The sequence below is a fragment of the Harmonia axyridis genome, chromosome 1 (genome assembly GCF_914767665.1).
Source record: "Harmonia axyridis chromosome 1, icHarAxyr1.1, whole genome shotgun sequence".
NCBI classification, from domain to species: Eukaryota; Metazoa; Arthropoda; class Insecta; order Coleoptera; family Coccinellidae; genus Harmonia; species Harmonia axyridis.
Window position 1 is genome coordinate 1,844,272 of NC_059501.1, and position 14,729 is coordinate 1,859,000.

Below are 14,729 nucleotides of genomic sequence, written 5' to 3' on the forward strand. Positions count from 1 at the left end.
ACACTAATTTTTTGAGACTAGGTGAAAAAAAACAAGATAGATAAGTAGGTATACATATAGTTTAATCACACATAAATTAATAAAGTTACGGTATAAAAGGTACGTCAATCACAAATATCAGTCTTTATATCAAAACACATTAATAGGTACAAAATTACAAATATCCTGAGTATCATCACAGCCTTAAAAAAATGGAGAAATGATATCAAATATCCATTTAACGATAGACTCAAAAATTACCTAGTCTTTGAAACATACAAAGAAATTATCTGCTATATTCATCGTCTTTTATTGTTTTTAAAATTATCTGAGAAAACTCTCCATTCACATTGAACTATTATGAAGAGCACTTCCTCTAAACCTTGCATCTAAATCAGAGTTCTTGAAGAGTCTAACCTCATTGACTTTTACATCGATCAACAGTAGTTTCAAAATATATACTTGATATTTTAATATATTGCATCCACTGACAAAGTGGACCTTATGATCCTTAGTAGTACATACTTCCAAGAAACAGTGAATAGTTTATATACTTGAAACCTAATACTACCATCCTTCAAGTGTTTGCGTTTTGGTTCAAATTGGATTTCAATATCATACAGGGTTATTACACTTTTCCCGAATCCGGCTGCCTTCAACTTTTCAATATTTATATCTTTACCCTCCTCATATACACATTGTAGAAACGTTCAAGGAATTTTTCAAAGAGAATATGCCTCTGCGTAGGGTATTTCGATCTTCGCTGCAATATATCCTTCCAGGTTACTACCAACTGTTCTGGCATTAACTTGAAGATGAATTTAAGTTCTTGCTTTGCATATTCTGACACAAGAAAGTGTGAGCAGTCTCTGTTCCTCAAAAGTAGCTAAACTGTTCCTCTAAAATAAGCTTTATTAGCCTTAAAATGAAATTTCACGAAACCACGCGACTGCTTAGACGAAGACACAAGCATCGTATATAAAAGTACGAAAATAATCGATTTTTCTAACATTCTACAACGATCTGGAGCCCGTAATCAGTTCATATGTCTTGAACAATTTTCTCAAGGATTCTTCCCCGAGATAAAACAGAATATTTTCTAAACAAGGCACAGGAATGTTTCGATTGAATATCACGTGAAGACGATCAATACAGCCTTGCAACAAACTCCGTCTCGTGAGTGCTTGATGCATCTTCCTGTTCAAGCACTGGTAGAATTGGGAACAGGCAGAGAGTCCAGACACCAGATTAATTTGGTCCCTAACTTCTCATCCCTGAAGTATTTTACATTTTGATCCATACTGGACGTAATAATATCATACAGGGTTACTCCAGTTCTACCAATACCCGCTGCTTTCAATTTGTCAATATCTTCCTTCACCTCACTTGTATATGCCTTTAATCTCTCAGGGAACATATTATGAGAACGTTCCATGAATTTCTCAACGTGAGGATGCGTCCATGTTGGGTCTTTCGATTTTCTCAACAATATATGTTTCCATGTTACCTCGCAGAAAAACGTCATCTGTTCACTCGTATGTGGAAAGTACAACTTAGCCATGTCTACACCACATTCCATCAATTTCTCTGCACATTTGTAATCTTCGAAACTCAACTGAAATGTGCTGATACCGAGATGCGTCTTGGCATTCACGTCAGCACGGTTGGATACCAACAAGTAGCACAGTGGGTTGTTGTTTCCTACGATGAGGTGAAGAGGGGTGTAACCTTTGTAATCCGACATGCTAACATCCTCGCCATGTGCCAGAAGACACGTAAACAACTACAGATTACTCTCCTTGCTTCTACATAATTCAAGGAATGGTGTTGATCCTGCATAGTTCCTAGCATTAACCTGTGCCCCATTCGCCAGGAGAAGCTTCATCACTTCCAGCTTTCTTTCCGTTTTATCCTTCTCTCTAACGACAAAATGGAGGGGGGTACAGCCAGAAGAGTCTGTTGCCATGACGTCAGCTCCTGCTCTCAATAACAAACAATAGTGGATAAGACTAAGATCTCCACTTTTGCACAAAACGAGTAATGGTGTCAAACCATCTTTGTTTTTGGCGTTGACGTTAAGCATTTTTTTCAAAATCATCTTCAATATTTCCTGTTTGTCGGGAGACTCTCTCATGGCTGCTACCAGATGAAGCAATGTGTTACCTTCATCATCAATAACAGTTACATCTGCTCCTTCTCTTAAAAGTACATAAAATGAGCACTGTTCAATTTTGTACCTGAAAACGAATTTGATTACACTCCTTATAGAATTCCAAGTAATCTTGCCTATATCGATAATTTGAGGGTCTTCTTCATCCAGAAGATACAGTTTGCATTCTTCTACTCTTCGTTTAAATAAAACTTCTAGAGGAGTTAAACCGTCGTTGTTTTTCATGTTAAACTTTGCCCCTTGCACTATCAATAATATTTAATTTCAGCTTTTGCACCTTCGTCTTTTGCAGCCGCTGCCAAGTGAAGAGCACTGTTTCCTTCATCATCCACCAAATGAACATCAGCGCCTGCTTTCAAGAGTAAAGCAAAAGGTTCAATATGGTTTTCGCTACTTCTGCATAAGACATGTAGAGGTGTTGGAAACTTATTGTTCCTCAGGTTGATATCTTGTGAGAATTCCTCGTGGGTAAAAAGAAGCTTCATCATGTCTTCCTTACCCCGACCTGGTCTAAAACCTGCCACCAAGTGAAGCAACGAGTTACCTTCATTGTCAAGTACGTTGACATCAGCACCTTCCTTACAAAGCTCGGCAAATAAATGATGATCAGCATGGCAATGGAACAATAATATATAAAGACGATCAATATAGCACTCTAACAAACTACGTCTAATTAGTACTTGATTCAATTTCCTGGTCAGGTACTAGTAGAAATAAGATTGAACAAAAAATCCATCGATCATAGTGACTTGAAAACTAATTCTATCATCCCTCAAGTGCTTGCGTTCTGATTCAAGTTGGATTTCTTTACCCTCCTCATATACACATTGTAGAAACGTTCAAGGAATTTTTCAAAGTGAATATGCCTCTGCAATATATCCTTCCAGGTTACCTCACAAAAGGACAGTCTGTGCTCACCTGGGTATGGTGATATGTCAAAACCACATTCCATAATTTACTCTGAAACTCTGAGATCTTACATAAATGAACAAGAATGTGGTATAACCAAGGCAGGCCCTCGTTTTTACCATGGTATGATTAGCCACCAACTGTTCTGGCATTAACTTGAAGATGAATTTAAGTTCTCGCTTCGCATATTCTGAAACAAGAAAGTGTGAGCAGTCTCTCCTCCTCAAAAGTAGCTCAACTGTTCCTCTAATATAAGCTTTATTAGCCTTAAAATGAAGTTTCACGAAACCACGCGACTGCTTAGACGAAGACACAAGCATCGTATATAAAAGTACGAAAATAATCGATATTTCAAACGTTCTACAACGATCTGGAGCCCGTAATCAGTTCATATGTCTTGACCAATTTTCTCAAGGATTCTTCCCCGAGATAAAACAGAATATTTTCTAAACAAGGCACAGGAATGTTTCGATTGAATATCACGTGAAGACGATCAATACAGCTTTGCAACAAACTCCGTCTCGTAAGTGCTTGGTGCATCTTCCTGTTCAAGCACTGGTAGAATCGGGAATAGGCAGAGCGTCCAGACACCAGATTAATTTGCTCCCTAACATTCTCATCCCTGAAGTATCTAACATTCTGATCCATACTGGACGTAATAATATCATACAGGGTTAGTCCAGTTTTACCAATACCCGCTGCTTTCAATTTGTCAATATCTTCCTTCACCTCACTTGTATATGCCCTAAATTTCTCATGGAACATATTCTGAGAACGTTCCATGAATTTCTCAACGTGAGGATGCGTCCATGTTGGGTCTTTCGATTTTCTCAACAATATATGTTTCCACGTCACCTCGCAGAAAAGCACCGTCTGTTCATTCGTATGTGGAAAGTACAACTTAGCCATGTCTACACCACATTCCATCAATTTCTCTGCACATTTGTAATCTTCAAAACTCAACTGAAATGTGCTGATACCGAGATGCGTCTTGGCATTCACATCAGCACGGTTGGACACCAACAAGTAGCACAGTAGGTTGTTGTTTCCTACGATGAGGTGGAGAGGGGTATAACCTTTGTAATCCGACATGTTAACATCGGCGCCATGTGCCAGAAGACACGTAAACAACTCCAGATTACTCTCCTTGCTTCTACATAATTCAAGGAACGGTGTTGATCCCGCGTAGTTCCTAACATTAACCTGTGCTCCATTCGCCAGGAGAAGCTTCATGACTTCCAGCTTTCTTTCGGTTTTATCCTTCTCTCTAACGACAAAATGGAGGGGGGTACAGCCAGAAGAGTCTGTTGCCATGATGTCAGCTCCTGCTCTCAATAACAAACAATAGTGGATAAGACTAAGATCTCCACTTTTGCACAAAACGAGTAATGGTGTCAAACCATCTTTGTTCTTGGCGTTGACGTTAAGCATTTTGTTCAATATCATCTTCAATATTTCCTGTTTGTCGGGAGACTCTCTCATGGCTGCTACCAGATGAAGCAATGTGTTACCTTCGTCATCAATAACAGTTACATCAGCTCCTGCTCTCAAAAGTACATAAAATGAGAACTGTTCAATTTTGTACCTGAAAACGAATTTGATTACACTCCTCATAGAATTCCAAGTAATCTTGCCTATATCAGAATAATCCCCATCTTCATCACTTTCTCCACTTTTTTCGATAATTTGAGGGTCACCTTCATCCAGGGGATACAGTTCGCATTCTTCTTCTCTTCGTTTAAATAAAACTTCTAGAGGAGTTAAACCGTCGTTATTTTTCATGTTAACCTTTGCCCCATGCACTATCAGTATTGATAAAATTTCAGCTTTTTCACCTTCGTCTTTTGCAGCCGCTGCCAAGTGAAGAGCACTGTTTCCTCCATCATCCACCAAATGAACATCAGCGCCTGCGTTCAAGAGTAAAGCAAAAGGTTCAATATGATGTTCGCTACTTCTGCATAAGACATGTAGAGGTGTTGAACCTTTATTGTTCCTTAGGTTGATATCTTGTGAGAATTCCTCGTGGGTAAAAAGAAGCTTCATCATGTCTTCCTTACCCCGACCTGGCCTAAAACCTGCCACCAAGTGAAGCAACGAGTTACCTTCATTGTCAAGTACGTTGACATCAGCACCTTCCTTACAAAGCTCGGCAAATAAATTATGATCAGCATGGCAGTTTCTGGATAAAAGCACTAAAGGAGTTAGACCCTTAGCGTTTCTACAATTGATAATGGGTTTGTAATTGAGGAATTGTCCGAACATTTCTCGTTTTCTGCGTTCAATCTGCGAGGACAAGTAATGTAATGGTGTATTTCCAACGTTATCAACCACATTAATATCAGCCTTCCTCTTCAAAAGCAATAGAAGGCAATATAAATAGCAATGGTAGTTATTGCACAAAATGCTCAAAGGTGTTGAACCTGCGCTGTTTTTCACGTCAACTTTAGCTCCGTGCTTTATAAGTGATTCTAGAATATTAAGGTTTTTTTTTCTAGCTGCGTAGTGAAGAGCTGTATTCCCCTCTATGTTTGTGGCATTGACATCTGCTCCATTGGTCAGAAGAAGGTGGAAGAATGAGAAGTCTTCATCAATGCTTGATAAGTAGAGAAGCAAAGGTGTAAACCCATACTTGTTCCTGATGCTGATGTTAGACTTAAATTTCAGGATTAAATCTTGATTTTCTCGTTTTTCACATTCCTTTCTTAGCTTCTTGAACCTAACACCCTTGGACATCAAGTGAAGGGCGGTATTGCCTCTGTGATCTACAGCATTAACATTAATTCTTGGATGCTGTAGTAGCATAAAAATGCTATCAAGATCAATATATTTGTCTTTGAAGAAACTTATCAAGGGTGTTAGGCCTTTGTGTACACCTATTGGCAAAATATCGTTTACATCTGCTCCAAGTTGTAAAAAGTGTGGAATTCCTATTTTATCTTTCAGCCGGATTGAGATATGTAGAGGTGTTTCGCCATTTTTATTCTTTATGTGTATACAACTAGCTAAGGAATCGGTGAGACAACTTACTGTTTTTCTTTCTGCTAGTAAGTGGAAAAGTGTATTACCCTCTTCGTCCAATATTCTGTCTACTAGGATGTATCCATAGAGGAGTCTGATCAATCTGTCCTCTGAAAAAAAAAGAGGTTTTAGAAGACTTATATTTCTAGTGAAAATTCATATCGACTACACAGGACACAAAATGAATGCAAAATTCAGGGTAGGAAATCAAACGACTGACAGAAAATGTGCTCGGTTCTCAGCTCTAGTTTCTGAGACTCAGGTTGATTGATGTTAGTTCTGATATTAGCCAAGAATTAAAACTGAAATTTCTTACTCAAAAAAAAAAATATATACAGAGTGTCTCAAATTCGATGCTCACTGAGAACATCTCGAGATCTATACCTAAATCTTCAACAATCTCCGAGCCCTTTTTTCGAAATAATAAGATATCAGAAAGTAGATCATATACAGGGTGATTCACCGGGATTGCCTATTAGACGTTTATGGAAAACTAATCATAATTTTGAGCTGAAAATTTGCATATTGAGGTTTGAGACAATGATCTTTCTCCCTAAAATATTTTCAGATCTCTACAACTTCCGGTTATACCGGAAACAGACTACTACTTCCTTATTTCAAATGGCACACCCAGTATATTATTGCATCATTAGATATCTTTTTTGATGGCAATTTCGCAATATGCCATACCTTGGGTAAAAGTTCAACAGTTCGTGAGTTATTGGGATTCTTATGAAAAAAAGGTGGCGATGAGAACTCACATTTTTTTGAATATTTTAGCAGAAAAAGCTTTTTTCGAAAATTTTTTTCTCTTTTTCGATTCCGCAAATACGTAGTATTATAAGACTGTTTTCGGCTTGGACCAAAAATGTACAGGGTGTTTACAAGAGGATCATGAACTTGGACAACTCAAATTCATCAAAACTCAAGATTTTCAAATTAGAACCTATATGTATTATTTCAGTCGATTCTACGTACAAAAATAGTGGGGGTTACTCAAGCAAACCCTATAACTAAAATGAATACCTCAAGAGTTATCGGGGAAGAACTTCAAATGAGGAAAAACCGCTATTTATAACTATGTTAATAACTGTCTGTTACTTCCGGAAAACACAGAAAGAAACTAAAATTCGATGTTTGGATAACTAAATTTTACATTTCATGAGTTTTAATTAATTTTCCGTTGGAATTGTTGAGAAATCCATAAACCAATATATTTTTCAATTACGAATAATTCATTACAATTCTTGATATGTCAAATTCAGTTATGAAAACATCGAATTTTAGTTTCTTTCTGTGTTTTTCGGAAATCGCAGACTACTCCACATATTTATAAATAGCGGTTTTTCCTCATTGAAAGTTCTTCCTCGATAACTCTTAAAGTATTCATTTTAGGTATAGGGTTTGCTTAAGTAACCCCCACTATTTTTGTACGTAGAATCGACTGAAATAATAAAAAATATAGGTTCTAATTTGAAAATCTTGAGTTTCGATGAATTTGAGTTGTCCAAGTTCATGATCCTCTTATAAACACCCTGTACATTTTTGGTCCAAGCCGAAAACAGTCTCTTAATACTACGTATTTGCGGAATCGAAAATGAATAAGGTTTTTTCGATAAAACTTTTTTGCAGAAATATTTTTAAAAAAATGTCAGTCTTCGTCGCCACCATTTTTTTTTATAGGAATCCTATTAACTCATGAACCGTTAAGTTTTTATCCAAGTTATCTAATTATGCAATAATATAATGAATCAGATCTGGAATTCGAATGATTCGATCTAGATGAAAATATGCATTTGATTGTAAAATGATACTTTCAAAATTCGTGCAAAATTTTCTATCGATTGCATAATCAAAATCATAGAAAATTTAAAAAAAATTTCGAAAAAATATTACTCAATATCCCCATTGAAGACCAATCGCATCATTATATTACAGAGGGTGTTAGTTAATAGGTCCAACAAACTTCAGTGGGTAATTTGTATGGAAAAATAGTGACAGTTTGTTATACAGGGTGTACCGGGAAGAATGCGACAAACGAATACCATGTATTAAAGTCATCCTGGAGGACCCGTATCAAGAGGTTTCAATCGCCTGAGTGCCTTCGTTTGGGATATACAGGGTGATGTTCATCTTATGAGTGAAATTTCACTGTTGAATAACTCTTTAACTAATCGACCGAATAATTTTAAATTTTGAAGTTTTGTCATCCTTTCCTATCGCCTTCCTTCAATATTCCTGAATTCTAGTAAATCAGATCCGGACTAGGAAATTTTCAGACTTTTCCTATTTTCGTGAATATTGGATCACCCTGTACGTGAACATTAAGATTTTTTCCGTTTTCGGAACCACAAAGAATAAAAATTCATTATAAAAATTCTAAATCTCTGCTTGGCACGGTCATACAGGGTGATCAATAAACATTCCCTTATGAGTGAAATTTTTTTAGTTCAATAACTCTTCAACAAATCCACCGAATAATTTCAATTTTTAAAGTTTTGTTGCCCTTTACTGTCGCCTTCCTTCAATATTTCTGAATTCGAGTAAATCAGATCCGGACTAGGAAATTTTCAGACTTTTCCTATTTTCGTGAATATTGGATCACCCTGTACGTGAACATTAAGATTTTTTTCCGTTTTCGGAACCACAAAGAATAAAAATTCATTATAAAAATTCTAAATCTCTGCTTGGCACGGTCATACAGGGTGATCAATAAACATTCCCTTATGAGTGAAATTTTTTTAGTTCAATAACTCTTCAACAAATCCACCGAATAATTTCAATTTTTAAAGTTTTGTTGCCCTTTACTATCGCCTTCCTTCAATATTTCTGAAATCGAGAAAATCAGATCCGGACTAGGAAAATTTAAGACCTTTTCTATTTTCTTGAATATTGAATCACCCTGTATGTTAATATCATCATTCTTTTTCGTTTTCATAACCATAAAGAATTAATTCATAATAAAAATTTTAAATCTCTGTTTGGCCATCATTCAGGGTGATAAATAAAAATTTCTTCTTTCTACGATAACGAAAAAAAATATGATATTGACTTACAGAGTGATCCAATATTCACGAAAATAGAAAAGTCTGAAAATTTCCTAGTCCAGATCTGATTTACTCGAATTCAGAAATATTAGAGGAAGGCGATAGGAAAGGGTGACAAAACTTCAAAATTTGAAATTATTCGGTCGATTAGTTAAAGAGTTATCGAACTGTAAAATTTCACTCATAAGATGAACATCACCCTGTATATCCCCAACGAAGGCACTCAGACGATTGAAACATCTTGATACGGGTTCTCCATGATGACCTTAATTTATGGCATTCGTTTGTCGCATTCTTCCCGGGACACCCTGTATAATTTTTGTTCAGCAATGGTTCGTATTCCGGGAATACACGGTGTTGAAGTTCTTCTTAAAAACTGACTATTTATTGAACCCAATTTACTGAAAGAAAAAGATGGTACGCCACTAGAATATTTTAACCAAAAAATTTTTTTCTCGTTCGAAAATCTATCAAATCTCATACCTTCTTTTCGTATGGAGCGGCGTTTTAACACTCAAAAACTTAACTTCAATATATTATCAAGAAAAATAGTACACTCACCCTGTATCTCGAAATACGAAGAATTTACGAAAAAAGTCTTCTTGGTGTCCTTAAATCGCATTGATCGAATTATGGGTTTGTGGCTTGAGTACAGGTCCAATCTAACAAATCTTTGAAGACTTATCGACGTTTCTATCCCAATTTGGATCTTTTTCGAGACTGAAACATTCATTAATTTATTAGAAATATTGGATTTGACATAAACATTACTAACAATACAACAGTACACAAGAACTTGCTTTAGCAACACAAAGTATAATACACTAAGGGAATAAATTAAAGGATCAAAATAAAATTCGAAATTTTCAGTGGTTTTTCAAATGACTGTATTTTCGATCAAAATAGACCAATCCGAATTTGAAAAAAAAAAATTTTTGAATCTTGAAGTTTATAGTTTAGAGATCTCCTGATCAAAAAATTGTTTGAGCACAGTGTACCACTCAGTGCTATTGAAGACAGTAAAAAAAACTTCTGAGAAATTTTTTCAGTTTTTATTTTTGGTTTACAGAATTGGAAACTTTTTTTTCAACTCAACCACTATATGGACGAGATAACTTGTTCACTCAGCTTCAATATCCCTTTTTCAAAACTTCGATACGAGCTCTTCTCGCTGAAATATGGAACTTTGAATTGAAATGGACCTTTTTGTCTTCAACTATCAATATCTCACCAATCAATGATTGCACAGAAAATTTAAGGGATGTTTTGAAATCTTGAATCAACATTCTATAAGAAGTAGCTATTTTATTTGTTTTGAAAATAAACTGGTTTTTTTTACCTTTGTAAAAGTTCGGTAGATGAAAATTTCTGAAAGGCGAGTAGATCGAGTTCGAAATTCCCTTGGATTTTATCATCAAGATCATAGAATGAGATCACGGAATCGCATAAGAAATGATAATAACATTTTGTCTTGAATTATTTGGAGTCAATAAAAAAAAAGTGAAAAGAAATTTTTTTTATATAAAAAATAAAGTAGTTCATGAATTTAAATTTAATATTGATAAAAAAGCAAAAAAAAACTCAAAAATTTTATTTCTTCATTTTATGAGAGATTCAAATCAAAATCAAAAATTTGAATGATATTGATGATTAAAGACAACAAGGTCAAAGTTCGATATTTCAGCGAGAAGTTCTCGTATCGTTTTGAAAGAAGGATTTTGAAGCAGAGTGAACAAGTTTCATCATTCATAAAGTGGTTAAGTTGGAAAAAAATTTCCAAGTCTGTATACCAAAATTAAAAACTGAAAAAATTTCGCAGAAATTTTATTTACTGTTTTCATTGAGATTGAGCATTACACGTTGCTTGAAAAATTTTTTCATCATGTGATCTCTGAACTATAATTTTCAAGCTTCAATAAGTTTTTTTTAAATTGAGATACGACCATTTTTATCAAAATTACAGACGTTTGAAAAACCGCTAAAAATTTTGAATTTTATTTTGATCCTTTTATTTTTTCCACTAGTTCATTATAAGAACGAAGATATAAGATAAAATATTCTATATAGATTAAAATATTCTGAAAAAGCAGCCAGATGGCAGATAGGTCAAAACGAAAAATTATTAAACTTACCTATATGGTTCTCAAATTGGATTTACCTTTTCAAATGGACATCTAGCTCGTTGTGAATGTTAAACATCTATAGGTCATTTTACATATAAAAATTAATCACTTTATAATAATGTCTACTGGAAAACGGTCATCACTCCTGTCAATCTGCATTTGAACAATGAGATGGAATGAATGGAACATATTGAAAGGTATAATCACATTGTTATCAACTTTTTATTGACTTCGACAAATACAAAACTGCAGGAAAAAATGCACCAGTTTGATGGTTTAATTTTTTCAAATTTTTGTTGTTGTTAAATTTTTGTATTTGTTGAAATCAATAGAAAGTTGATAACAATATTATTATACATCTCAATATAATTCATCCATCCCATCTCAGATTGACAGGATTGACTGTTTTTGAGTTGAATATATTATTCAGAGATTAATTTTATATGTAATGACCTAAAGGTTTAACATTTATATCGTGCTACCTTATAAATCCATTTGAGAGGATAAATCCAATTTGAGCACCATATAAGTTTAATAATTTTTCGTCTTGATGTATCTGGCTGCTTCTGTAGAATATTTTAATGTATATAGTATATTTTATTTTATAGTTTCGTTTTTATAATATAATATTTTGTGTTTTTTGTGCTAAAGCAATTTCTTGTGCACTGTTGTATTGTTCGTAATGTTTATGTCAAAGCCAATATTTATAATTAATTAATGAATGTTTTAGTCTTGAAGAAGATCCAAATTAACAACGAAACGTCGACGATTCTATAACCAAGGCTGTCGCCAGGAGCGGCAAACCGGAAATTTTGCCGGGGCATCAAATGTAAGGGGCGCAAGACATATTTTCTGACACAAAATGTTTTCTCAATGGAAATTTCACTCTTTGTAGAAAAATAATAAAATAACAAGAAGCCATTTTTTTATAAATCGAATAGGCGCCCTCAACAATATCTAGTTATGAAAATACAAAAAGGTATCCAAAATGCACCTTTAAGAACTAAAGGGTGTTTTTTTTAGAGTTATAGAACTTAAAATTGCAATAAAACAACGATGGATTATTCGATTGACATGAATTTTATTTATCCGCAAGATAATCTTGTGGCATTACATTTTAAATATGATTTCTGGCATATGACCGCCACGGCTGGCTCGGATGTAGTCCAATCTGGACGTCCAATTTTCGATGACTTTTTCCAACATTTGTGGCCGTATATCGGCAATAACACGGCGAATGTTGTCTTCCAAATGGTCAAGGGTTTGTGGCTTATCCACATAGACCAATGACTCCACATAGCCCCACAGAAAGTAGTCTAGCGGTGTTGAATCACAAGATCTTGGAGGCCAATTCACAGGTACAAAACGTGAAATTAGGCGGTCACCAAACGTGTCTTTCAATAAATCGATTGTGGCACGAGCTGTGTGACATGTTGCGCCGTCTTGTTGAAACCACAGCTCCTAGACATCATGGTTGTTCAATTCAGGAATGAAAAAGTTAGTAATCATGGCTCTATACCGATCACCATTGAGTGTAACGTTCTGGCCATCATCGTTCTTGAAGAAGTACGGACCAATGATTCCACCAACCCATAAAGCGCACCAAACAGTCAGTTTTTCTGGATGTAACGGTGTTTCGACATACACTTGAGCATTAGCTTCTCTCCAAATGCGGCAGTTTTGTTTGTTGACGTAGCCATTCAACCAGAAGTGCGCTTCATCGCTAAACAAAATAAAATGGACGTAGTGCGCGATCCGTATTCCGCACGGAACCATTATTTTCGAAATGAAATTGCACTATTTGCAAGCGTTGTTCAGGCGTGAGTCTATTCATGATGAATTGCCAAACCAAACTGAGAATAAATCACTTGACAGCCGTTAAATCGGTCGCCATCTTGAACAGTGATGCCAACTTAAAGTTATATACCTCGAAAAAAAACACCCTTTACTTCGCCTTTTTACTATAGACTTATAGAGCGTCGAAATGTTAAACAAAGCAGTACGTTTTTTGATGAAATCTACAAAACGTCCTTCGATAACTTTGACAAGGCGATTTCAAGTTAAAAAATACGATTTCATATGAAATTGGGAAAGGCTCTTTCAAAGAAAACTCGGATAAATTAGACAAAGCATGGCAGCGCAATTTTATTATATTTATCATATAATTTTTACGTTAAATTGGATATAAAAATAAAGTTTTTGGCCATTTTTTGTAGTTAATGTTTGAAAATTAATTATGATCACTCTGTATGATCCAGAGTTGATTTTTTTTTCAGTATAGAAGTATCCAATTTATTTAATCGAAAAAAACATTATATGTATCAGCGACGTTACTGGTCTGGTGACCGCGTCTGAGGGTGTGCCACCCGGTATAGCAAACTGTCATTATTTATTCATGCCGAATCAACTCCAAACGTTTGTCGCACTTATTAACTAACACCCTGTATATCACGTTATTATTATAAACTACTCAATACGTCTTTACTTTTACCAACTCTCTCTTTAACGTAAGTTAAAGGATTTTAGGTCCAAATTAAAGAAACTATCTTCTTTTTTGGAGCTCTAAAAACATTTCCCCATATGTTCCTTGCTCTTTGATGTTAAAAAATCACGCGATTGCATAAATTACATTTCATCCTACCAATAATAATAAAAAGCCTATTCTTAAATTCCCGATTTCTAATCGTCCAGCATTTTTTCGAACATTTATATCATCTCAATTTCCAGGTAATTTTACTTACCATGTTTATTGATGATGTATTTAGCTATAGTAACTGGATGCGTTCTGCTCAAAGGTAGTAGTGGATCCGCTTCATTCATTAGTACACATTCCATCACATGATCCAATGGTAATGGTGAATTAGGGTTGCTCACAATCAGGCCCAACACTGTTTTTCCTTCATTATTGGTATTGTTGATGGCAGACTTGTTTGCTCTAACTATATTTTCTATTTCACGGATATGTCCCCAATTTAACAATAATTGGGTATATAATCTGTTTGGATCGTTTTCCATACTGTCTTGAAATTATTTGAAAATGCTTTGGTTTTAAGAAATGATCGCTGTTTTGATGAACCCTAAAGTTCTTATCTTGTGTTCACTGTTCGAACTGAAGCTGCTGATGACTCAGATATAAATGAATAGGGGGAGGAAAGAACGCTTGTATGGGCCCTAAATTGGATCAATACTCTGTACAGGGTGGTTCTAGTTTTTGCGTTTCGAGTCACTCCTTGTACGAGCAGATATTTGGCTGTTTTCTTCTACAGTCTTGTTTAGAATATTTTTCAGCACAATCTCAAAATGTCCACAAAAGCACCACGTTGTTTTCTAACAGAAATTAATTAAATTTATGTTTTTTCTTCTATAAACACTTGAATTTTTTCAAATATTCCAATTACTATGAAAAATTGATGAAACTTCCTTAGGAACATTTCTTCAAAATTCTCTGAATTATAAGAAAAACACTAAATTTTCATTTTAAAT

At 34.9% G+C, this 14,729-nt stretch overlaps 2 protein-coding genes across 4 annotated transcripts; both read right to left on the bottom strand.

The window, feature by feature from the left end:
• Window positions 1-22: 22 nt before the first annotated feature.
• Window positions 23-2,377, bottom strand: LOC123671581 (putative ankyrin repeat protein RF_0381). The gene has a single exon (XM_045605505.1). It carries the CDS (start codon window positions 2,372-2,374, stop codon window positions 1,763-1,765), a length of 612 nt encoding a protein of 203 aa, XP_045461461.1. The 5' UTR covers window positions 2,375-2,377; the 3' UTR covers window positions 23-1,762.
• Window positions 2,378-3,417: 1,040 nt separating this feature from the next.
• On the bottom strand, window positions 3,418-14,384 carry LOC123671579 (putative ankyrin repeat protein RF_0381). 3 transcript variants are annotated; one of them, XM_045605503.1, is made up of 3 exons: window positions 11,256-12,260; window positions 9,685-9,843; window positions 3,418-6,186 (listed from the first exon to the last, which is right to left on the bottom strand). In XM_045605503.1, exons 2-3 carry the CDS (start codon window positions 9,743-9,745, stop codon window positions 3,419-3,421), a joined length of 2,829 nt encoding a protein of 942 aa, XP_045461459.1. In that variant the 5' UTR covers window positions 9,746-9,843; window positions 11,256-12,260; the 3' UTR covers window position 3,418. The 3 variants fall into 3 exon arrangements, with proteins under 3 accessions (XP_045461459.1, XP_045461457.1, XP_045461458.1); XM_045605501.1 differs by lacking the exons at window positions 9,685-9,843; window positions 11,256-12,260 and adding an exon at window positions 13,988-14,384; XM_045605502.1 differs by having other exon boundaries at window positions 9,685-12,260.
• Between the last annotated feature and the right edge of the window lie 345 nt (window positions 14,385-14,729).

What these genes read in the sequence shown, in the direction of transcription:
- LOC123671581 (XM_045605505.1), bottom strand. Translation starts at nt 2,374, where the DNA reads ATGAAAAACAACGACGGTTTAACTCCTCTAGAAGTTTTATTTAAACGA.
- LOC123671579 (XM_045605501.1), bottom strand. Translation starts at nt 14,261, where the DNA reads ATGGAAAACGATCCAAACAGATTATATACCCAATTATTGTTAAATTGG. An exon ending in ATACATCATCAATAAACATG is followed by an intron (nt 6,187 to 13,987) that starts GTAAGTAAAATT and finishes TTTTTTTTTCAG; the next exon opens with AGGACAGATTGATCAGACTC.